Source organism: Taeniopygia guttata, chromosome 5, assembly GCF_048771995.1.
Source record: "Taeniopygia guttata chromosome 5, bTaeGut7.mat, whole genome shotgun sequence".
Lineage (NCBI taxonomy): Eukaryota > Metazoa > Chordata > Aves > Passeriformes > Estrildidae > Taeniopygia > Taeniopygia guttata.
Window position 1 is genome coordinate 17,347,515 of NC_133030.1, and position 25,124 is coordinate 17,372,638.

At 43.9% G+C, this 25,124-nt stretch overlaps 1 protein-coding gene across 2 annotated transcripts in view; it reads left to right on the plus strand.

Moving 5' to 3' along the window:
* Positions 1–6,964: 6,964 nt before the first annotated feature.
* PTPRJ (protein tyrosine phosphatase receptor type J) overlaps positions 6,965–25,124 on the plus strand; it is a 74,170-nt gene continuing 56,010 nt past the window's right edge. For both annotated transcript variants that reach the window (XM_072929718.1, XM_072929719.1), the window contains exon 1: positions 6,965–7,392. In XM_072929718.1, coding sequence (XP_072785819.1) covers positions 7,327–7,392 — 66 coding nt within the window. In that variant the 5' untranslated portion in view covers positions 6,965–7,326. The remainder of the gene's footprint in view (positions 7,393–25,124) is intronic.

Consider the following 25,124-nt stretch of genomic DNA (forward strand, 5'->3'; position numbering starts at 1 on the left):
ATTGGGATTTCAGTAGTCATCTGTGACTCTGGAATGACAGTCCTCTGATGTGGAAATCTTGATACTGTTTAAGCATTGGTATTTTTGCAAGTGGTGTCACAACCATGGTTTTTCTAACAAAATTTCTTTAAGTTTCAGTGCTTGAAGGTGGCAGAGTGTGTTATGGGAGATTATGGCAGATGGGGCTTCTGGACAACATAATGTATCCAGCCACTCCCTTTTCTAATATCCTTGACAGAGGTTGCTTGTCATGTACACACCTGCTGGTTTGCAGGAGGCAGGTGATTTCACTCATTATCAAGGGTAGATTCAGCTGTTGTAATGTTTTGTAGCACCAAGTTTAGCTTGTTGTTATTTCATTTGGATTATATGGTGTCATTCATGGGACATAAATAGTAATTGAAAGTGATTTTGCTGGAACTTTATATGCCGAGAAAAAAATTATGCCTTTTGTGAGCCTGGAGACAAGTACAAAAAACTGGCAGATGGAGAAGGGGAAATGTTTCTGCCAGCTTCTGGTATTTCCCATAATCCTGACAGTCACTGCTTCCTGGCTCTCCATGCCACCTCAGAGCTCTAGCTCCTGTGTAGGGCAGCTGTGCTATGGCTGTGGCCTTTGGTAATATGGCAGAGATTGTCTATACTGAGCAGGGCTTCCCTCTTGCCCTTTCTGCAAGTCTGAGTAAAATTCTGATGTATATTTATTGTGCTAGAGCCCTTTGCAACCCATGACATTACTCATGGCTGGAACCATGTGATTACATGGGACCTTGCATTGGTCATGCTATAGGACCACAATTTCTTTCCTACTGGAACAGAGTCCATTCATTACTGTGTAGAAGATGACTTGTTTAAAAGGCTGGCATCTGTTTGAACTCAAATCACTTACAAAAATATTCTCTTGTGCTAGAAGTAGCTCAAGTGATGTAGATTCATGCATATGCTGAGTTGGAAGGGACCCACATGGATCCCAAGAAATCCACCTCCTGGCCCTGAGCAGGAGAACTCCCAAAATCGCATCATGTGCATTGTCCAAACTGTGTCAGGCTTGCTGCTGTGACTACCTCCTGTTCCAGTGCCCAACCACCCCCTGGGTGAAAAACCTTTTCCTGATATCCAATCTAAACCCACCCTGACTCAGCTTCAGGCCATTCCCTCGAGTGCTGTCTGTCACCAGAGAGAAGAAATCATTGCCTGCCCCTCCTCTCCCCCTCAGGAGGAATTGTAACTACAGTGAGGTCTCCTCTCTGTCTCCTCCAGGCTGAATAGAGAGTGACCTCAGCTGCTCCTCATACAGCTGTGCTTCCAGGCCCTTTGTCACCATCATAGCCCTTCTTTAGATGCTTTCTAATATCTTCTTATCTCTATACCTCTATATCTTTCTTATACTGTAACATCCCAAACTGCACACAGGACTGGAGGTGAGGCCACACCAGTGCAGAGCAGAGCAGGACAATCTCCTCACTTGACCTCAGCTCCCCTGACAGGCTGCTGATGCTGAGCCTGAGGCATCCCAGGACACGGCTGGCCCTCATGGCTGCCAGGGCAGCTGACTCAGAGCTTTGGAGTGTGCTAGTCTGTGTGGTTTTAATGCATATTTTCCCTTCAATTACTGTGTGAAATATATCCTCCAACTCACCTGCCTTCCCACACAAAGGAAGCTGGCCACTGAGTGAACTTAAGAGATTGAAGGCATTATCCACTTCCAAAAAGTCATTTTCAGCTATGGCACTTTAAAGTCCTTTTGAAAGTTTGTAAGGAAAAAAAAAAAAAATTTCTCTTTGCTGGCCCCCACAGTAAAAACTGTCTTCTCCCCCTCAGTCAAAATAAAACCACCCTAAACCTGGGCTGACCAGAAGACAGGTTAACTTCCCTCTCGTTGTAAGAAGTGACAGGTTTTCTTTGAATATCCTGTTTCACCTTCCATCTGAAAGCTGTCTCTGATAGCAGCTCAAAGCACCTTTAATTTCTTGTGATGATAAAAGAAAAAGGTACTGATAAGGAGTTAAAATACTACCCGTCAGTCCCCAGCCATTACTCCCTGCAGCTACAGACTGTGGAGGGCTTGTTTCTGCTCTTAACCAGCAGAAACCAGGTTAGAGCCACATCCAAGATTTGAAACCTTCCTGCATGAAGGCAGGACCATCCCTAGGTGAGGCATTTAGCTACTCACTCTTTTTCCACCAAAGCTGCTGCTGAGGTTAGTGCAGGTTTCTTCTGTTGTAGTGTGACAGGGACTTGTAGTTTTGCTTGAGAGTTGCTCTCAAAAAATTTATCCCTGGGTTCGGTGGTACATGGAAGCCTGGAGGACCCTTTAAAGGTTGGAGGTGGTGTAAGTAAGAGCCAGAGCCATGTCAGCCAGAAAGAGCACTGCAGCTTCACGGCACTATGAACAGGACAAAAGTTTATTTGGAATTCTGTGTGGGTCACAGAGGTCCCATAATGTCCGAATATGAGGACTTGCAGGGGAAAGCGAAGCCAGAGAAGGTCTTGGACCTCAGTCTGAAATGACAGCAGAGCCTTCTTCCTTTGTGAATGACAATAGTAACATACCCTGTTACATGTTACCTGTCTCGCTGAGGCAGCAGGCCACATGCCAATACACTTCTTTCTTATATATGCATTATCCTTGTGCTTTGCACTGTCGTGGCTGTCAAGGAATGCACTACTTGCCTAGTCAGTGATGAATCCACCCAACCCAGTATCCTGTCTCCAGCAGTGGTGTTAGGAGAGTCTGTTCAGAAAGAGCAAACAAACCTGGCTGCCCTCTGAGTACCATTCCCGGCATCCAAACACTACAGACTCATCCCTGCCTTCTCCCTGGGTATGGAAATATTGTCCACAAATGCATCCATGAAGTTTTGGAACTGCTCATACTTTTTGCCTTTAAAACCTGCTGTGACTACATATTTCACAAGCTCATTGCCTGCCATGTACAAAAGCACTTTTTTATGACTGTTAAACTGGATTTAGTGAACAAGTTTTTCATTCACCTTATTTCCAGGGAGCTTTCTCCTCTCCTAATGGAAAACTGTCAGCTTTTTAAGGGTCCCTTGATAAAACAGCTGCATCATCACTCACAATTCTTTACCTGCCCTTCTTGGTACCTGCCCTCAGTCCATTCTGTCCCTCTTGCAATGCTGAGAGCAGTGAAAACCCTCAGTAAGGACGTGGGTGCACTTGGGTTTTACACATTGGCAAAACCATGCTCTTTGCATTATTCTCAACTCTCTTCCTGACGATGCTCAACAACTGGATACTTCTTCTGGCTGACACTGCACACTGGAGTGGTCAATGAAACTGGGAATAACTAATGAGAATACACTATTGTGATCAAGGCTGGCTGTGACATGCAGTTAAATATGGCCATTCTGATTTTTTTTTTCTTTTTTAAACTATATTCTATTGGCAGGTTCAGTGAAAGACAAGCATTACCAGCCAGGGTAACTGCTCCAAATTCGACAGCTTTGGATCACTATATTTTTGCAGTCTTCCAATTCTGCCCAGAGAATTACTAGTATTCCTTATGGTGTAAACTAGAGCACCCACAAGTAACATGCACATTCTTCCAGGATTTGTGTGTAGGGGCCCAACGTGACTTAAACTTAGGTCTCTTTTGAAAACTTGATCATAAGGATGTGGAATAACTTCTTTCTGACACTTCCATTTGAAGAGGTTTTATGACTCAGATGCACAAATTAACTTCCAGTGAGTTAAAAAGTAGAAGCTTTAGCCCAGAAGCAACACCTACCCAGTTTCATAAGCCTGTCACACATACAGCTTTAATAAGAGCCTGTCGAATAAACAAAACTCACCTATAAAAACAATTAGGCAGTGGCAGTAGTAATTCAGGAAATTTCCAGCAGGTTAGTAACAAGCTGTGGAGAGCCTGTGGCCTGAAATGCAACCTTGAGCCTCTAATTCCTAGGAAATTGTTTGTGTTGTGATGGTTATTGCTGCTGAACAATTAGCACCTGGAAGAGCTTTAAAAAATTTGGCTTTGAATTTCTCTTTTCCATTTTCAGCATGTGGAGGCTCCAGTTCTGGCATGAATCACAGCCCTTTGAGATCCATCTCTTCCCTGAGGTGTAGCAGTGAAGCAGAGTGTGCTCTAAAGGGCAGAAGCACCCATCGAAGAAAGCAATCAGGTACACGTATGATTCTTTCTCCATGGAGCTCTCAAAATCTAATCAGAAAAGCTTTTTTAGAACCCTCCTCCCATAACTCTAAGCAGTGTAGATGACACAAATACTCCTCTAGAATTTGTACATAGAAAAAAAAAGTTTGATTGCTACCTGTGTTTTTTTCTCCAATGAATTAAACAGAAATTGCATTTCTGTTTTATGTTACAAAATAATGACACTTTTTAGTGCCTGATGCTTCTTGAAACATTTTCTCCTTTTCTTGTGGCCACCTTCAGCATCTCTATGTGAGTCTTTTCAAATGTTTATGAATCTTCATAGTTCACTCCTCTGTCCTACAGACACAGTCCCTGATAGTTGGAAGGTGGGTACTTCCCAACACCCCGGAAATGTCTCTGGAAAGGAGCCAGTTCTTTCCTTGAGGTCTGTAAGTGAGAGAGAGTGAGCAAGAGAGATGCCCTGAATCAGTAACAAATCCATGCTCTCTGTGTGCCGGTTGAAGCTGCTGTGCATAAATCCTACTGATGGCATTAGTTATGGTTATAATTAAAGATATGCCATAAAAGTGATTATTTACTACAATCTTAGAAACAGTCTGCTTAGAGATCTGTGCAAGCAAATTTAATGCAGTTCTTTACTATTTTGGATGCTCCAGAAACGAGACTGTGCCCCAGAACTTCACAGGGCTCTGGGTTCAGGTACTCGACATACAAGTAGTCATATGATGTATACTCAGCCACAAGTGTTGATGAGAAAGTAATTAATTACAGATTCCATGTACCTTGTATTTGAAAGGCTCCACCAGTCATACCAGATCCAGAGAGACGTGGTGTGGTGAAAGGAGTTCCTGTAATAGTGACGTAGCTGCCCAGTTGGCTCTCTGGATCAAAGAATTAACATAGCCTAAAAAATGTAACAGCCTTTGCTTCTAAATTGGGTTCTGTGGCCTCTTCAATAAGAAAGAATGAGTGAACTTAAAAGTCCAAGGGTTTCTAGAGTCTGGAGATGGCAACACCAGCTTGGAGATACTTAAAACTTTAACAGGTGAGAATCCCACTTCTTGCTTTCTGAGTGTATTTAAAATTTTTAAATTTTCATTTAATTTTCTCTTTCAGAGCTGGCTGCCATTACTGCTGACATCACTGAAGAGATTCCCACTCAATTTCAAGGGCAACTGGATTAGTTACCAGGCTTTTGTACTGGAAAGGTGTGCAATTAAAAAAAGTCACACTGCTCCCACTGGGCTGGAGCCAAGGATGACCAAGTGTTCTTGCTCAAGTGCAGCTGTGGCACTTTAGGTGCAGCCCAGACAATGGAACCCAGTCTAGCCAGAAACTGCAGTTTGGCAACTTAGACCCACTGGGGGTCTGCCCAGGCACGGGGAGCAGCAACAGGGAATTTATTTTATGAGTCGGAGCTGTAATTTCCAAATGGTAGGATTTGATCTACAGAAGTTATGTCAGCATAACTACTTCACAGTGGCCAGTGAGACTTCTGTCAGGTGTGTGGTTTACCAGGAGGAATCTCCAGCTGGAAAAAATTCTCAGGTGCTTTGCACTGAATGGAAAGTGTAAAAAGTTTTATTAATTTTTTTTGTATAGTGTTTATTGTCTCATTTCAGTACTCCCTAACATAAAAAAAACAAAAAAAAACCCAATAAAAAACCAAAACAACCCTTTTCTGAAGTAATTATCTATTTCCTAAAAATCTTACTGATATGAAATGACGTCTATACACTGTCTAACTCCAGCTGTAGGTCTCAGCCTCCCAAACAAGGTTTGTATGTGCCCTTACAGAATGATAAAATAGTTTGGATTCGAAGGGATGTTTAAAGATGATGTAGTCCAGCTGCCCTGTGATAAGCAGGAACACCTCCAACTCCATCAGGTTGCTCAAACCCTGCCCAACATGCCCTTTAACATCTCCAGGGATGGTTCATTTACAAATGCCATGGGCAACCTGTTCCAGTGATTCACCACCCTCACTGTAAAACTTTTCTTCCTTATATCTTAGCCTGAACTGACTGTCTTTTAGTTTAGAACAATTCCCTCTTGTCCTAAATGAACAGACCATGCTAAAAAGTCTGTCCCCATCTTTCTCACAAGCTCACTTTCAGTACTGAGAGGCTCTCATACGGTTTCCCAGGAGCCTTCTCTTTTCCAGAGAACAACCCCAATGTCCTTATTCTTGTGAATTTTCCCATGAACTCCCATGGAAATAGTTGCTTCCGTAATGCTGTGCATATGTTTTGAGGGCTCAGAAAAGACAGAGAAATGATAAACATATGAGCTCAAAACTTCTGAGAAAATGAGGACTGCCAGTGTTTCCGTAATTAAAGATATGCTCTGTAAACTGTCCCTGCCTCCCGCTTCCCCTTATCCAAGATGAATGAAATGTGAAACACTTCACCGAGCCTGGGAAGTAAGTTAAGGTTATAGAAGTGATTGCGTTTGATGATGTCACGTCCCTTTTGATGACATGGATAAAACATGTCCCAACCCGCGCCTAGAGCGGGATGAGACTTTCCTGGGGGACTGTTTTGGGATGAAAATGGTGCAACAAGCCGAGCCCCTCGCTGCGGCAAACCCCGGCGGGGCTCGGGCGCCCCTTACCCCACCCGGGGCCGTGTGTGGCTGCGGGCAGAGCAGCGCTCGCCTCCGGCCGGGGCCGGCTAACCTCGCCTTACCCCTGACCCTTCTGCGGATTGCCCGCCTCCGAGCACTGTGCCAGGGCCGGCGGGGCGCGCCCCGCGGCGCCGCTCCCTCCGCGGGTGCCGGCGGAGACCGGGAAACTTTCGGAGCAAGCCACTTCCTCACCCGGCCCGGCTTGGCGGGGGGAGATGTCAGATGCCGGCAGGGAGGGGGGAAGGCGGGGAAGCCGCAGCCCCTCCGCCCGCCGCAGCCGGCCATGAGCCGCGGGCGAGGGGCCGGCGGGAGGCGGCGCGGAGCGGCGGCGGAGGGAGGCGAGCGGCCCGGCGCTGCGGCGGCCGCTGCCCCGCTCGCCCCTCACTCCGCCCCGCGCAGGGCTTCCCCCGCGGCTCCGTCCCCCCGCCTCTCCTAGGGCGGGGCGCGGGGGAGGGCCGGGCCGCCGGGCGGTGCGGGGCTCAGCCCGGCCATGTCTCCGGGGGCGGCGGCGGCGTCGGGCTGAGCGGCCGTGCGCGCAGCGGGGAGCGCTCTCCGCCACCATGAGGCGGCTGCCCCTGCCCTGCCTCCTGCTGCTGCCGCCGCTGCTGCTGCTGCTGCCGGCCGAGGTGAGACCGAGCTGCGGGAGGCGGGGGTGCCGCACCTGCCCCCGCCGCGCTGCCCCGGCCGGGCGGGAACGGGCGGCCGGCGGGGCAGGTGTGCGGCCGAGCTCGGCTTTGTCCCGCCGGTGCCGCCCGGGAGGGAGGGCGGGGGAGGCTGGGGGGCCGCGCTGTGGCCCGGCAGGGGCGTTGCTCACCTGGGGCGGGATCCCCGCGGCCTCCGCCGCCCGGGTTTAACCCGGCGGTGCAGCCGCGTGGCTGCCCCGGGTGTTTTCCTGGGTAAAAGCCGCCCTGGGTACAACAGGCACGGCTCCCATCTCCCCAGTGTTGTAGCCTGCCTTCCTCGTGTCGCTACTGGTTAATTATGTTAATAGGATATATGTGGTAACGGGGTATTCGCGCATTGCCCACGCCGGTGGTGCGCATCACCCGTCGGGTTACAGCTTTCGGGATCAGCGCGGAGTTTCCACGGGAGAACGCTGCCGTGGTGCGGAGCGAGCAGCCCTAGCGGTGCAGAGCAGCACATCAGCAGGAGGCCTTGCCCACCGCGCTTGTTGAGGCCCCGCTCCGTTCCCACGTGTGTTGCAGGATGTTCTTCCAAGAACACCTTTCAGTGATGTCAATCAGAATAGCGTGCCAGGTGCCCCACTCGGCATGCTGGCACAGACTCTCACCCTTGCTTCCCTCAGCTGATGTGTTCTCAGTGTTCCCGTAGGAGTGCTTCATGGCTGCTGTGAACTCTAATGATCTGGGGCTTGCTAAACTTGAACTTTTGCTTCCAGATGTACCCGTTTGTCCTCTCTGCCTCAGTGATTTCTGCTACGGAACTGTGAATGTGTGTTGATAGGAACCAAGGTGCTCAGTAATCTGTGGTGACAGATTACTGAGAGCTGCAGAGCAGAACTGTACTGTTGCTTTACATTTTTGACTACTTTTTCCTTACCTTGCATTGGCACCAGCTTGTGATTGCAGCCAGTGACTGTTGTAAACCTTCGCTTCCTTGTCTTGTCTGTTTTAGTTTGCGGTACCTTGCGTTGCTTTGCCATTTGATCTCTGTTGATGTACCAAGCCTAGGTTTAAAAATCTCTTCCGAATAGAAGCTAAAACTGAATTGGGTATTGAAGTACACCAGTATTTTGGAAGACCTCAGAAGAGGCCTGGATTTGGGTGCAGATTTGCAGGATCTGCCTGCCATGATCTCTGTTCTTAGCTTTTCTTCTCAGGCTGGGTATGAAACCTTGTGACTTAGTGATCTCTAATGTTCTCTTAAGGCAGGCTCTTAATTGGTATGATTAATAATAATACTAAAAAAAGTGGACCCGCTTCTCAATTACCTGTAGGTCAATTTATGTATTCATCATCTTGGGACCCAGCTGTGGACCCTCAGCTAGGTCTTGTCATCCCTTGATGTTATCAGAGCTCCTATCAACATGCTACAGGGCATAAGTCAGATCTGCGGATTTTGGTATGGCTCATAATTTTAGGTGGGAACTCTGCAGCTCATAGTGTTAATAGTGAAAATTTAGAAGACAACATTCTCAATTTTGAATTAGTTGTACCTGTGAAGTCTGAGTCGAAGAAGTCTCAGTCTACTGAGATTCTCGGGCTTCTTAACTAGTTTTGATCTAGTTTTAACTCCTGGTGGAGTTCTGAACATTAAGAGCACCTGCTTGAGCTGCAGTCAGGTGGGAAGAAAGGTCCTTTAGGATTTTTTTCATTAGAGGACTAGGATGTAAACCAGGTGCTCAATGATGGTGTGGTTCTCAAATCACCCTCTCATTTGAGATGACTAAATTTCACTGTAGCCACTTAATGTCTGGTAGGGTGGGATAACTCATATTTGAAAAGGTCATTATATTTCTATAGCCTATAAGCAATAAGGATGCAGAATAGAGCCTTGCTTGGAGGCAATGCTTCAAATGCAATAATCTTGTTGCCTGTTCTAGTGCTGTTCATGTGGTCTTGCCCTCTAAAAAGGAGGATGTTCTCTAACAGGGCAGAGTTTTGCTTTTTGTATAGGATTCTTTGCATAGGCTCAGGCAGGTGTTAGAGTTGGCTGGTGGTGTTTGAGGTGTGGCATGTGCTCAGGTACGGGAACGTGGCCTGGCACTGCCTGGGGAGGCATTTAGCTGCTGTAGGAAGGTGACAGCAGCTGGCAGGACTGTCATGTGGCATGAGCTGAGCTTCATGCATTGCCTGTAAGAACTCTTGCTCTTTCTCTGCAGTCTCCAGCCAGCCCCTGTGTGGAAGGGCTGGGGTGGAAGTGGCTCTTGGCTGGGTCTGGCCTCTGTGTTGCCTTTCAGATGGCTGTGGGGTCAGAGAGGGGACAGCGCCCCACACTGACACCATTGTGGGCCCAACCACACGCAGGGACTGGGGAGCATCTGGAGCTGTGGAATGGCTGTGTCATGGCAGCTCCTCAGTGGTGTGATGGGCACATGATCTTTCTGTGGTGTCTTTTACTCAAGGATAAGCATCTTGCTTATTTTTCAGGAATTACAACATAGTAGGCAAGGTTGGAGTTGTTAAAAAACAAACCTTGCTCTCTGTTTCTTACTGGGAGTGATCACATCAGTGATATGATAATAACATCTACTACTAAAAGAGCAAGAGGCAGTGGTTTTGGGCTTGTTTTGGTGTGGAGAACTACAAGTGCCTTTTATGTGGACCTAATAGCTTGTTGTTACATCTTATTCCATGCACAGAACTACTGGTACTGTGTGAGTTGATTATATACGATTATGACTTAATTTCTGGTCTGAATTTTTAAGTGAGGAGTTTAAATGAAGAGCCATCTTATCTCAAATGTGGGCTTGCTGTGTGTATATGCATGTGAGATAATTTCTGCTATAAATTGGTCATTATTAATTATCTTTGTTGAGTCTTCTGCTGTATATTGGTCATTATTAATCATCTTTCTGAGTCTTTAATAGTACATTAAATTTAAATTTTAGTTTGTGAAGTTATTCTGGGTAATCTTCAGCACATACAAGAAGAAGTTAGTAGTAATTTCCATTTAACTTTGTGACTGGTCTACATATAGCTCATTTAGAAGCTTACCAAAGAACAGAGAAAGATGAGGCTCCCTTGCTGCTTCTGTACATGCACTTCTGGGGTAAACCCTTTAATGGCTGCTACTGAAAACCCAGGTATGAGCACTGCTGATCTGGAGACCTGAGCAGGCCTGACCTTAGGCAGCACAGACCAGAAGCGGAAGCTGTAGCTGTAAAAAGAGTTTGCTTGTGGCTGAGGAGCATAGAAATAAACTTTTCATCTGCCAGGCCAGGTTATTTTTGTGAGATGACTGCTTTCATTTTTGTTTACAACAACAGCACAGGTTAATTTCCTGAGCTTCTTTATGCTCCTTACAAATCCCCACAACACAAGCACCTTCTGCAGGGCTCAATGGAGGCTTTGTCTTCAGCATGACATGGATGTGCTTCCTTAGAGGCATGGGCTGGCTGAATATTGCAGCACTCTCACATGGTTTCCAATACTTTGAGTCTCCAGCCAGCAACACACAACAAAATATCTTCTTCTGCATATTTGAGATCAGAATTTCAGGCTCACAGTGGAAATGTTGTCTGTGCAAACAGCCACGCTATTATTAGTACTTCCTCAATTATGGGAGCTACATGCAAGTCTTTGTTGCGAATTTTCATGGCATGTAATTTTTTATGGTTGGAGTTTCTAAATGTGAGCAAAATTGCTGCTGTTTTAAAATCTTTGGTTGTTCATTGTGCAGGGCACAATCTATATGATTTTAATTTGTGCATTTCCTTCTTTCTACTAGAGTTACAGTGTATCATAGAGGGAGCATTTTGACAGTGCTGGAGAGTGGCTGGGTACCTGGATGTTTGTAGGTGCAAAGCCTATCTATGACATTTACTTGCCTGTTTGAAAGATTCTCAGTATGAGCAAAGGCGAGGGACACTACTAAACCAGTTGGTGACTGCACATCATGTTTATAGCCTCATGCTTTTAGTTTGACTCCAAACTTTGAATGGAAATAGCACCTTGAACATTGTGAAAGGTTGCTGGAAGTGTAGGAGGAGCTAGCTGATTTTTTTTTTCCAGCAGGGAGGACCTACTGCTATGTAGGGATGGGAGAATGGGAGAACTTTGCCTTAAATGGAACTATCAGTAGGAAATTAATTTTCAGCAGGAGATGACTGTGCAGGGGAGGACTTCAACTGGGAGAGGGGGGAAGAAAATGAAGTGTAGGTAAACATGTGCTAATATGAAGTGTTAGAAAGCAAAGAGTGTGGGGGAAAAAGTGATCAGGCATCACAGGAAGAGAAGAACAAAATAGATGCACTGCTCTGGAAGGCTGCACCAGGGCTCTTCTCTAAGTGCTTTCCAGCTGTTTCCAAATGTATCTGCACATAAACAGGCCTCCTGGGGCTATTAATCCAAAATTCCAGGAGAAAATCCAAGATTAAGTGGGAAAAGTATTTCTGTAATCCAACAAAGAATGGACATGTAAATGTGGTCCAACCAGAGCTGAATCAATAAATTCATGGCCTCATTTAGTTATCTTCTGTGGCCTTCATGGGCTTTCAGTGGAAAAGACAGGGAAATATATGTCCATATCTTTCCATAAATGTTGTTAGTATTTGGCATATCACTGAAAGTACTTATTTTCCTATCATCATCAGGAAATTGGAAGAATCCCTTGATAACAGAAGCCAAGCAGTCCACCTATCACTCTTTTCCTTCTGTGCTCTCTGTAAAGATACCACAGGCCATTGAGGAAAACTTCTTTCTCCACATGTAGAAATGCAATGAGAGAAAAGGTAGCTGTGCTTCTAACCATGTCTCAGAACTGAAGAAAGTGCACCTACAAAGAAGAAGGAATGGCAGCTCTAAATGGAGGAAGGAGGGCGTTGGCGGTGGTGCCAGGCCTGGGGCGTCTCTAACTGACCTTGGCTTTACATGGTGCTTCAAACCCAGCTGGTGTGAGTGGGGAAGAGGGCTGAGGTTGTGTTTGACATGAGCACTGCTTTGGGGAGGAGGGGGGACCTCTGTTAGGATCACCTTCAGGCTCTCCTAGCCAGTGCCTGGAAGTCTTTTTCTCTCCAGTGCTGCCCATCTGCTTGTTTCCTGTTCTTATTGTACCTCCCATTTGTTAGGTACACTTCTGATTTTTCTCATTCTTTTTGTGCAGTTTTAGCCAAACTGAACAAATAAAAGAAGTACCTAGTGTATAATTGTGAAGTTCCTATTGTATGCAAAGGTTCTATTATGTTCTGCATGTGGGCTTCTGCTTTAGGGTTGAGAATGTGGGTATTTTCTTTAAATATTGGCTTGGGTGTTTTGTTTATTGAAAGGGCCTAATGGTTTTTTGGTTGATTATTTTGGCTTGGTGGTGTGCAGGAGAATGATGTCCACATACAGCAGCACTGGTTTTTGTGTTCTGTGCACCAAATGAGCCAGGGCTTGAATATAAGGAATAATTTGTGTGAAGTTCAGCCCCATTTTCCTCATTGAAGCTAAGAAAATTTTGCTTCTGAGACTGTAAAATCACTAAGTAAGACTTGAACATCAGGTGCAGAGCTTTATTGCCAGTTACAGCCTCTCTTGTAGCCTGGTAAGCAGATGCAGTCTCTTAGCTCTTCTGAGCCCCAAGGTGCTGGAGCCCTCTTTCCCATCATAGCCCAGGTGAGTGGCTGGGAGCTTTCCCTTCTTAGGCTGTTAGATTTGTATCTACAGCACAGCTGGCTCTGTGATTAGCTGCATTCTCAGACAAATTCCTTGCTTCCTTTTGGCACTATTTTGGTTGGGTTTTTTTTGATGTCTGCCAGCTTGCAAGCAGTTGGGCTGAACCTAACCTGCATGGGAGTGCTCCCCAAAGAGGGTTATTTGTGCAGACCAGTTTTGTGGAAAAGGTAGCCTGTCCTTGGTCATTGAGGGATGTAGATTGGCATGGCTTTAAATGTGTATTTAAAAGCTTCTGCTAGTTCAGCAAATTTTTTTTTTTTTTTTTTATGGAGCATGTCTAAATGAATCATTCATGGATGTCTTGGCAGGTGGATGGTAAGACAGGGAGCTCTGCATGCCTGTAAGAAGATTCCTGGTCCAGTTGATGACCAGGATTCCATGTCCAGTTCATCTCACTCTGCTTGCTCGTGGTTTGTATCTGCAATGGTAGATGCCTCTGGAGTGTGTTTTTGCACAAGAATGCTGGCTTTTGTTTCTTCATTCCCCATCGTGGTGGAGCTTAGGCAGAGCTTTCTGTCATCATTTCCTCTTGTGCACTTGGATTAGAGCACTTTTAATATGCTTCCTTGTTTATTTTCTTATATACACATATGAACGGGTTACTGCTGGCAAGTCTGTTTCTACATACCTGGTTTTGAGTCCTCACTTTCAAATTGTATTTTCTACCAGCTCCATTTCTCAAAGGGGAGAGCCATGCAGAGGATGCCAGCCAGAGGATTTGTTTCTAAGTGCCACATTTACTCATGAGACAGGAGGATGCTGCAAAGGGTGGTGCAGCAGAGTTTAGCTGTGGTTCAGGCCAGCCTATGTAAGCAGCAAAGCGTGGGACTATCCATGGTATTACAGACTGGGAAAGCTTCCTGCTGCCTCCCCATAGCAGTTGTTGTGCCTGCAGGATCAACAGTCCCTGTAGATAAATAGAAGTTGCTTCTTTCTGCTACCTTTCCTTCCCAGGGTTTCCTCATGCCCAAGGTAGCTGAGAGAGCTGATTCCCAGACTTGAAACTTTGAAGTCTGCTTGAAACTTTCGACTTATTTTTCCTGAAGGTCTCATGATACAGGAGGGGAAAATGGTGAGGCTTCATTTTAGTTACCTTCATCTGTCTGCATCGGCTTAAGGTCAGATGAAATGTTAGTTACTGTCTGAATTCATAGTAAAAGGTCCCATCTTCATCATTATTTGTCAAAACCTGCTCTGCTGCTTGACTTTGTGCAAGGTGGCCTCAGTGCTTTGAAGTGGAAAGAGCAGGGTGGATGCTGGAGAGGAAATGGATGAGGTTTTCACCGCCAGGCACATCTGGATTGGAAAGGCAACCAGCTTTGTGTGCTAGTAGGGATGTGGGGTAAATGAGCTCCCTGAGACCAAGATGTGGTTTTGGCTGACAAAGAGAAGGGCTTCCACTGTTTTCCTCTGGGATCCAGGTGAAAGAAATGCACATTAGCAGAAAGCAGCAGTGTGAAATCATCAAAAGAGATTGACTCGACCTTGCTGGTGGTTTTAGTACAATATGAGATGTGCCATGGTTTCACTGTACTTTTTAAACAATAAATGTGCCTTTTTCATGAAACACGATGCGAGGAAAAGAATGAGTGCCTGTGGCTGGCATCAAGTTTACATATGTAAAATTGTATCATCTTAATAAGGGAGTTTAGGGTTTTCTTCCTTTCGTGATCATGATCTTTGATTCTGCAGGAATTTTACATACTTATGAATACATCAAACTGAGGGGGAAATAAAATGGACAACAATAAATTGGTAGGGTCCTTTTGGATCATCAAATTCTGTTTTTTTTTATTTGCTTTTCTCTAGTGAGGGCAGATATGGGAATTCTAATGTCTTCTTGACACTGCATGTTTTATAATTGCCCATTTATAATCAAGTTTGGAATTCAGTCCATGACTTTCCTGCTACATGAATTATACTTTCTAAATTCTAGTGTTCTTTCCATCTGCTTGTAGGGTCAGCTGCTTCTTCTAATACTTGGCCTGAAGTTCAGTACCAATGAAAATGTCCTTTTTGTGGTCAGTTCTGATGTGATTTTTTTTTTTTTTGCTAAGTAGGCTGTGCCTGGCTAACTGAGGTCTTTGATGGTTTCACCTTCTATGGATTTTTACTTTTCTATTTTATGGAGGGGAAATACGGGAATTGTAACCACAGTTTCCTTTGCACAGTTGTTGTAAGTGTGTATTTTCAACAAAAAAAAGAAGTCCTTTCTTAGGGGAAGTTCGTTGTCTTTGGTTCAGTTTGCATAACTTTCAGGGTAATTCGCCTCTAATTCTGTGCAGCTGGGCACCAGGGAGAAATGAGCAGCCCAACTTTGAGGTCAGGATCTGGCCTTTCTAGCTGGCACACTGAGCATGTCACAGACACAGGCCTGGTGTTCTAAACTCAGAGTTTCCAACTGATTCTGTATCTGGCAGCTGAGGAAAGGAGACAGACATACTCTTACATCAGGTAAAGGAGTAGCATTAATATTGGCAGGATAAAAGTTTGGGGTTTTTTGTTTTTGTTTTGTTTTTTTTTTTTGATTGAGTATCTCTGCTGTTCAAAATCCTATTTCTGTGATGAAAGGAAAAAGTAAAATTTTTTTGGAAAGTTTCTTTTTGCATTTTTTTCAAGTGAGTGATAGACTAGCCAGTTATTCTAAGTAACTTTGTACTAGTTTTAAGACTTCTTACAACCAACTAAAAAACCCTCTTGCTTTATTAGTACTATTAAATTGTTAATTTGAGTGATAAATTAAATGCATTGCCACATCCAGTTTAAAATAATTGGAGCTACCCCTAAGCATATGCTAAGTACTGGTAGATATTGGTATTCTGAATATGTTAAATGAAATCCAGTTTTAAGACAATTATGGGAAAGGACAAGGCTGTAAGATCTGGAAGTGGATCTGTTGGGCCTTTGTTCTTTAATCTCCATAACAATGCAGGTAATTTTATGTATATGACAAATCTCAATAATACACTCCTTTCTCCCTATTAAAAGAGAGAAAACTTGCCTTTGCCTCTGTAACTTATTAAGGACTTGCATTTGGACATGTTAAAATTTCAGAGAGATAGTTCCAGAGGAAAAAAACCTAGCCAGTTAATGGAAGCAAAAAAAAAAGTTGAATCAATTTGGAGACAGGCCTTTTTTCCAGCGTAACAGTTACAGATGAAATGTTGTTATAAAGTGTTTAGATGTTTCTTCAGAAGACATGACTTTAATGGCCAAGTCTTCCAACACCGTGTTAGTGCACTTTTATCTTCTTGTCTTTCTCTCCAATGATTTTTCACTACTGCTGAAGGGTAGTTGATCTAAAATATAAATGTCTTAACGTATTTGTATGTGTATTTAAGGCTGCATAATGAAAGTGTAATTGCTTCTGAGCTTCTATTGTGTGTGCTCAATTCCCCTGTGACATTCTTGTTTCTGATGTCTGCTGTACACTCATAGTAAAATAGCCACATTAAAGAAGCTAACAATCAGCTCTCTATATTCATGAATTTGGAGGCCTAAAATTCTTGGGAAAAAAGAGGTACATCATTAATTAACTTTGTAATGTGCTTTAAAAAACCACCAAACACCCAAACTAAAAAAGTCTTCCAACAAGCTGTTATATGCTTTTGATGATTAAAAGATGTAATTAGTTTATTGTGCTCTGAATTAAGCTAACATTCTCTTTCTTTCTTGTCTGCAATATTTTGGGGAGTCCTGCTGCTGAGTGCATGTGCTGAGCTTTAGCCAGCAGCAAATATTTGCAGGTGGATGCAATATCTGGAACAGCCTTAGGTGATACTCATTTCCCAGTCTTACAAGACAGATCTACGGTATGTGGTTTAACTGGTATTTATTTAACTATTGTCTTGACTAAGTCTTCATAATTTTACATGTATCTGTTCAACTATTTCCTGGTTCAGTGTGCGAAGCACAGCACTGCAGAAGGAGTGAGCAGAAGGTCAGAGCTGCTATTTAGTTACTGCAGAGCATGCTTTTCCCTGATAATGGAGCCTAGTTGTCTTTATGGTAGAATTGGCTAGGACTTCGCCTAAATTTCTGAAAGTTTGAGCAGCCCACAAAGAAAAAAAAAAAAAAATTAAAAAAAAAAATTGTCCTTTTCACTCACTTGCACTGTTCTCGACTTGCAGGAAGGGACTGCTGTACGTCCAGCAGTTATTAACTCATTGAGTTAATGACTGGGTGATTCACACAGAGCAGTCCCTGCTCCATCCTAGCAGAGCCACTGCCTGCTTGCACTGCTGCTGCTGTTCAGAAGGTCATTTCTGGTGACCTTCACTGTGCCCCACAGGTTATGCTGCATGCAGGATTCTGTGCAGTGCCCTTATGATTAGTAAGCAATGTGTGCAGTGATTCCTCCTATCCCTAAGTTTAGGGCTATTCACAACACCTAGCACAGCTGCTAAGAAGAACAATAAGTTGTAATGCCCAGCTTTGCAAAAAAACTGTTGCTGCAGATTGAGTCTCTTGCATTCTTGTTTCTGCAAATTGCCTACCTTAGTTGCTTCTTCTGTCTTGTAAATGATTTTTTTTAATTGAAAAAATGCAAAAAGGTATCTCGTGTGGGCATTTATTCAGTCATTGCTGCATGTGGTATTAGTCACTGTAGTCTCCAGATTTCATCAAAATTCATTCAGTGAATGTTAATCTGAGTTTTGCAGTGAGAACTGGTCAGCTGAATGTTCTGCCTCCTCCTGTAGAAATGTGTGGAAAAGATGGGAGATAAGATAGTGCCAAACTTCAGTTTCCCTTCTGAGCAAAGACCTCTTACTTTTGCTTTCCTGAAGTCAGACATTTGCTGTTTCATGCTCCAGCACGGAACATAGCACTGATGAGATCCTGCTGGAGTTTTGAAGATAAAACTAATGACTGAGAAGTTCTAGAACTTACAGTATGTTGTTGTGTCAAGATTTGTTTGAGGTCTTGGGAGCTGCTCACCTGCCACCCCTCGAATATTTTTTGCACTTTCCTCCCGTTTCTTGCAGTGCTTGTGTTTTGTGACCTGGAGGTTGTAAATGCCATGGGACATTGCAGTTGTATGTGGCTACTACTAAGGAATCTTGTGGCGTTGGGAACTGCGGCAATGACTTCAAAAAAGGATTCTCCCTCAGTGAGCAGGTGTATATACGAAATCAACATACTGCCCCACCTCACCTGTCTCCGGCAGGATTCACTTCTCTCACAAACTGCATCAAAAATGAGAGCTGCAAGGGGGAAAAAAGCTTCCTTTATGCAACTTCCTGTATTTTGTGAATACAGGGTTCCTTTTTGGTTATGAATGGGTTATAAATCAGACAAAAGTGGGGTTGTGGGGTCTCGTCTCTTTCTTCTCTAAGTGAATCGGCTAATTCTTGGTGGGTTTGTAGATAGGAAAGGCATTCCTTAGATCAGGCACAGATGGGGAAAGTGTTCTTGTGTGGTGAGATAGACATTTACCTCTAGACACAGGGCAGCCTGTGGTAAACCACTCTAGTGCTTGGGAAAAGGGAGTAGGAATGTGAGTGAGGCTGCACAAAACCTTGACAGGCATTTAGTGGGACAGTGAATATCCCCTGGATATGTGTCGTGGAGCAAGTCCCAGCTCTGAAGCCTTTGCTTATAGCAAGTGGGGCAGCAAGAGGCATTGGGATGCTAGGGAGCTTCTGAAGGGATGGCACATGGATGTGCAGATCCTGCTAAAGGTAACAGGCATTATTTTGAAAAGGTGGCCAAAAATCAATATTCTGGTAAAATGTCTGCATTGTAAATGGCTTCCATCAGGCTGTTCTAGCCCCAGGCAGTGTGTATTATACATAACTGAAACAAACCCTTTTGCTGCCTTTGCACAACAAGTATTGCTTTTTTCTTGGCCAACAAAACCCACAGTTTGTTTCTGGATGTTCTGTAGGGCCGTGACTGGTCTTGTGAGCAGTCTGTGGTTTGTATGTGTTGGGTGGTGTTTGGAGGACTTTGAGATGTTCCCGTCCTTGCTTTAATGCAGCAAAGAAAACTAAACAAGACCTGCATGTGGGGACAGCTGAGGAGGACAAGTGTATGAGAGGCTACTTGAGCCTGGGATGTAAGCACTCCTCCACCATGTCCTCCACCAGGATGTAAGCACTCCTCCTGTGGAAGGAGAAGCAAAGTTTCTGAAGAAAGGGAAGTAGGTTGTTGGGGGAGGAGGATGAGTAAACAGAGTGTACATGAGGAGCAAGATTGCTGCAGCCTACGTAAGCTAGCAGCGTGCCTCAACTGTTGAAGCAGTGCCCAAGTATGTGCTGTTTCATTACACAGAGCTGGGCCATATTCCCTCTGACATGAAACCGACCAGTCCACCTCCTTCTTCTTAATTAGATCCTCTTGGGATGAGACATCCCTTCCTGAAATGAGAGGGAGGCCAAAATCATGCGCACCTGCCACCCCCAGACCTCTGCACACTTGACAGCTGTGATAACATGGCACTCTCCCCTCTAATTTGGATACTGAAAAGTGATGGAAGGCATTTCTGGACAGTTAGTGTTGAAACCTGCAGGCTCTTTCTACACGAGATCACCAGCTGTGTGCTGCTTGCAAAGAGGTGATGATGATCAGTGACTGCTGATCATCAGTCACTGATGGTCAGCCCATGATGATCTGAGAGCTTAAGAGCAGTGAGCCTGTCTGGTTCATCTGCTTCATTACACAAAGTGAAGTAGCAAAGTCTCCAGTCTGTGGTGACCATTATTGAGGGGAAGATGTGATTGATGTTACTGTTTGCATGTATATATACACACACACATACTTCAGGGTATTGCTCAAAGCTCCCTAGCTGGGAGTGGGGCTACCTTACTTCTTTTGAAAATGCATGGGAAAGCAGTCTCTGTTCTGAAGTGCCCAAATGGGTGTTATTTGAAGCATTGTACGTGTAAACACAGAGTCTGAATTTAGGGATCATTTCTGTGACTGCATAATCCAGCTCTGAAAACCTAGGAAGTGTTGGAGTTAAAGCTGCCCGTTTTGGAGTTAAAGCTGCCCCTTTCCAAAGGATGGAGGCAGAGGCTAGAGTACACACTTTTCTGCTCCCTATGCCTGGCTGTCTTTGCTCAGTGCCTGGCCCCTCAGAAGAAGGTGCTGCTGGAGAAGCTTCAGCTTGCCTGGCTATATTTTGGGATGCAGGTAGAGGGTGTCCCAGTGCAGCTCCCCATACAGAGCCTTACTAAGAAGTGTGTTTGCCCCTCCTTGATTTTTTTATTAGCTTTCATGCTGAGGTGAGCTTTTTTCTCCCAGTCTTCCTGTTCTGCAAAGGCTTCAATAGGCAAAAGCCAATTAATTTTATTTTGATATCCTACGTATTTCTGAAATGTGTAAGCTTTTCCTAGCTACAGCAAGGGCAACCTTAGGGAAGGGAGCACTAAAGGGGTCAGGGAAAGTCCAGTTCTTGCCAGACCGAAAAAAAAAAGGTCTTTAGAGTATTTAGTATTGGCACAGCGATCTGTTTTCCCCCTTTCTCACTGTTTTGAATCATTTTGGTTGCAACATTTCGTAATTAAGTAAATATATATATATGGGCAGATGCTGGCACATAGTCCTAAAACTGTCACTGCAAAGCACTTGGGGTATGAAGAGGGATCTTCTGATAGGAGACCCTGGGTAATGCCACATTACACCCTGTGAATTGCCATTCAGATTTCTCATTTAACTAGCTGGCCTTGATTTTCAGAGCACCAGTGCCTGCTTCCTTGTCATTCAGAACAGCCCCTCCTCCTCCTGCTCCTGGTCTTGCTGCAGGTGTTCAGCCCCAGCCAAGCTCTGTGGTGTGGGATGCACAGTGTGTGAGTGCACCCTCAGTTAAAGACACTGTGGTGCTGATGCTCTGGTGAAATTGCCAAGCACACCTGAGATGGGCAGCCTTGACAGAGCTGTGGCACAGTGTCACAGCCTTTCCTAAATTCTCCCTTCTTTGGGCCAGGTTATCCTGGTGTAACTTAAAGTCGGTGAAAGCTCCACCCATTCTCAGTGTTCATAATGCAAGTAGGATGGTCTTTTTCACAGCATTTCTCATACTTGTTTCTAAATCAAGTATATCCTATTTTCTTAAGTCTTCTCTGTAAGTACATAATTGCAATTTGTCATTTTGATTGAAAATCCATCCTTAATAGCTCTGTCTTTTACATGTTTCCCTGTAGCACATTATTTTAGAAACATAGCTATTTTCATATTTTAGCATTTTTATCAATATGAAACTTCAGAACATGATTTCTCTATTAAAAAGTCTACTGCAAAAATTCAATCCTGTACTTTACAACTTTTTATCTTCCCCTTTCCTTTTCTACCCACACCTCAAGTCAAATTTTAGGTGGAATAGGTTTATGTAGGTGGAATAGGTTTTACTAATGACGGGGAAACAGATAGTTACAAGTAGTGATGATGGAGAGGAATAAGTGCCTCTATTAGTGTGGTGACAAAGTGTTTTTTGCAGGACTCAGAGTGTAGTTGCACATAGTCTGTGGTGCAGCTTCCACTCCAGTTTTATTTCATGCTTATATTCACAGAATAGTTTGGTTTCATTTGTATTTATTTAGCTTGCTGAAGAGGAGGAGGAGGATGTTTTAATTGAAAGCAAAGATTCCTGTGAACCATATGCCTTGCTTTTCAGTCACTTCTAATTAAATGTCTTTTTCCTCCCTGTTTCCCCTTTGTGTTCATAAATGGGAACTTACATGGGAGATCCCCATCACTGTTATTGTGTCACAGTCCTGTTTTGTGATCCCGTGGTTCCCTCTGTGTTGATCAGACAAAGATTGTTATCACAGACACATTTCTTGTGTGGAAAGAGCTTATGGAAGGTTAAATATTGCTGCTGTAGGTCCTTTGGTCAGTATTTCAGAGTGATGATGACAACTGATGTGTTGAGCCCCTGGGAAAACTTCTGTTCTTAAATGTGGAGAAAAAGCCACAAGGGTCTGAAGTAACAGGGGAGTGATGGCACACAGCTTGGACTTTCTGAATTTCAGTGCTGCTAAGTTATTGCAAGGGGACCCAACTCTTGTTTTTACTTTCTACCAAATAGTCATTTTTAATACTAGTCAGTTTTTGAGTAACTGTAAGATAATACTAATAATAATAATACTGGCTAATACTACTTAATACTTAAAGTAGTATTAGCCAGTTCAATATATGTCTCTCTCTCTCTCTCTCTCTCTCTATATATATATATATATATATATGTGACTGTGTATGTTCACAGTATATATTTGTAAGTGTAGAACAGAAGAAATGAGCCTTCAGTGAGAAATAATTTATTTTGCTATCTACTTTTGTTTGTTTATTATCAAGTATTGTTTGAAACAGGCTAAAGGAAAAGGAACTGTGTGTTGAGATAAGCAGTAGGAGAATTAAAAAAAAAGACATGTACTTGGCTTAAATGATGTCCAGACTTACTGTGATATTTTCCAGGCACTAGTATTTTCCTTTTTTTGCTAAGATTATAAACATTTTTTTTAAGATTTTTGTTGAGTCTACAAAATAAAAAAGAACAACAGTATTAATATATTGAACTGTTCCTGAAATATGCATTGGAGTGCTTTGTTTTACTCCTCCTTTGTGTTTTAAAGAGGAACCTTGCTACATCAGATTTTAACTTCTACAGCTGATTAAGGAACCGTTAGCTTGACAAATAACCATGTGATGAATAGCAGGGAATCAAATAGTGAAGTACTTGAATGGCTTCACCTTAGGCTCTTAAAAGGAATTTCATCAGAAGAACATGCCAGGATTGTTTCAGTGGCTCTTCTGTTTCTGTTCAGTCGATTCTGGGCAGGATGTCTTTTACACAGGCATTTTGTGTAACCATGTCTCTGTAATTGGAGGAAAAATCAAGGGCTTCTTCCATCCCCAGCATCCCTAATGTTGGTGTGTCTGTCTGGCAAAAAAGGTCTGGCAGCTGCTGGGGACATTGTAGTGGTGTGTATTTGCCAGTGTGGGTTTGATGTGTGTGCCTGAGCTCCGCAGGCCCTTGCTGGGCCTGTCCAGATCCTCTTCTGGTGTGAAGTTGACATATGGGAAATAGGTCCAAGCGTGGGGATGGAAAGATGGGATAAGTTACCTGGGACTCAGCAGGAGCACTGAAGGTTTGCCTTGCCAAAGTAGAACGTGTGTGCTTGCTTTCCACCCATCCCATCTTGAGGGGAATTTGGATTTCTTTAATGCCCAGGCTTGTGCTTGTTTGGCTCCTAAGGGCTACAGCTCATTATGTTTTGGTTTAATACGGTGTTGTGTGTGTTTGGACTCCAGGAGCCTGTTCTCTACAGCTTTTGGTCACATATCTTTGCCTGTTTTGATACCTGGATGACAGCACTGTGAACTTCCTGCTGCAAGTCGTTTCTGGAGAAAAGAGAGAATTAAAAAACATCTGATGAATTTCGTACTTGCTATTGAGAATGTATTTTCATAGGAAAATGCAATGGAAATTTGAAAAATCAATGGAAATTTAAGTTGCAATCTGCTATGACATGGTAGAAAATTACTTATGTGTACTGCTGGAGCAGTAAGAGGTTGGTTGCAATGTCTGAATGTCTCCAGATACATAAATAATGTTATATTGTCATATCATGGTCTAGACATATGTTGCCTTCAAACAGGAAAAATACATAATACTGTTTGTTTAAAAAGCTCTTCTTTCAAAAGGCATGTGCCAAGAAGCAGTGTGCTGGGGAATAAGTTCAGTTATAACCAGAAGGCTTTTTTTTTTTTATTAGCAGAATTGTTTGTGAATGAGCAATGGAGATAGTGACCTACAGGGTTTATAAAATGTGGGAATCTGCCTGTCTAGCCAACACTATAAATAAATAAGAAAGGCTTTTGAAAGATTTTTGTCAGTTCAATATACATGATTTTGTTTCAGCAAGTCTCCTTTGCTTTACAGGCTCCGTTCTGTATATGGTGCTATTTATAATCTGGGGTGGAGGAAGAGTCTCTGGGAGTGGGTGATTCACAGACACAAAATAGGGCCATAAACAATGTTAACACTGTGGCATAATCTGATAAAATCAGAAACTTGGACAAAGAGTGCAATGCTGTTCCTCACTAGGGCTGTTGTACGGCAGCTTTTTCTCCCTTTCCACTGACCTTCTCTGACTTGCCAGAAATGCCCTCTAGTTTTGTTTTCCTAAGAGCCCAGCACTGAGCTGCTGAAGGTTGACCTAAGAGCAGTGCTCTGGCTCAGCCTTCTGCAGGGAGGCTTCATGCCTGGCCATGTGAAGAGTGTGTGTCACCACTGGTTTTCTGGCACGTGGCAGGGGAGTGTCCACGGACTTTGGTAGCTCAGTGGCCATCTCCTCTGCACCCTGGCCACCATCTCCTCTGCACCCTGGCCTGGCTGCAGAGAGCCTGTGTTTGTGGCCAAAGGTGGATCAATGATCTTATCACAGGCTGGGAGTTGAGGCGAGTTATGGATAAATGTTCTTTTACACTGCTCCTTTTGTGGGCTCTGGCAGAGAAAATGGAGCACTTGAGAAAATCTGGAGTTTGCCTAGGATTGTGCTAAGGGACAGAGGGCAGAGCAGACAAGAGCTGTTGGGGCACACTGAGGTGATATTTTGAGTGTGTGCATTTACTATACAGGTAGGGATAGCGTAACTACCTCCAGGAATAAGATGTGTGCTTCCTTGTGCCAAATGGAGCACTGACAAAATCTAGGATTTGTTACTGGAAAGAGGGCAAAGTAGAAGGATTGTGAAGAGCAAGGAGATAATCACTGGTGCTTTTCTAAGGCAGTAGTTGGAGGAGTTATTTGAGCTGAACTTTGAGGCACAGTGTACATTATATGTGGTGTACATTTCTTTGAGGCTGTTACAGTCTGTTGGAGGGAAGTGATTTGTCACACTTACCCAAGTACTGCTTTGCAGAGCCCATCCTAAAACTCAGGGCTCATAACTGGGCTCTCCAAAACCGTGGTGTGTTCAGCAAATCATGATTTAGGGAGTCACAGAGGAGAGAAGTATGTGAAGACATGAAAAAAAAGAGTGTAGTACAGGAATTAAAGATGAAATTTTTCTGTGGTG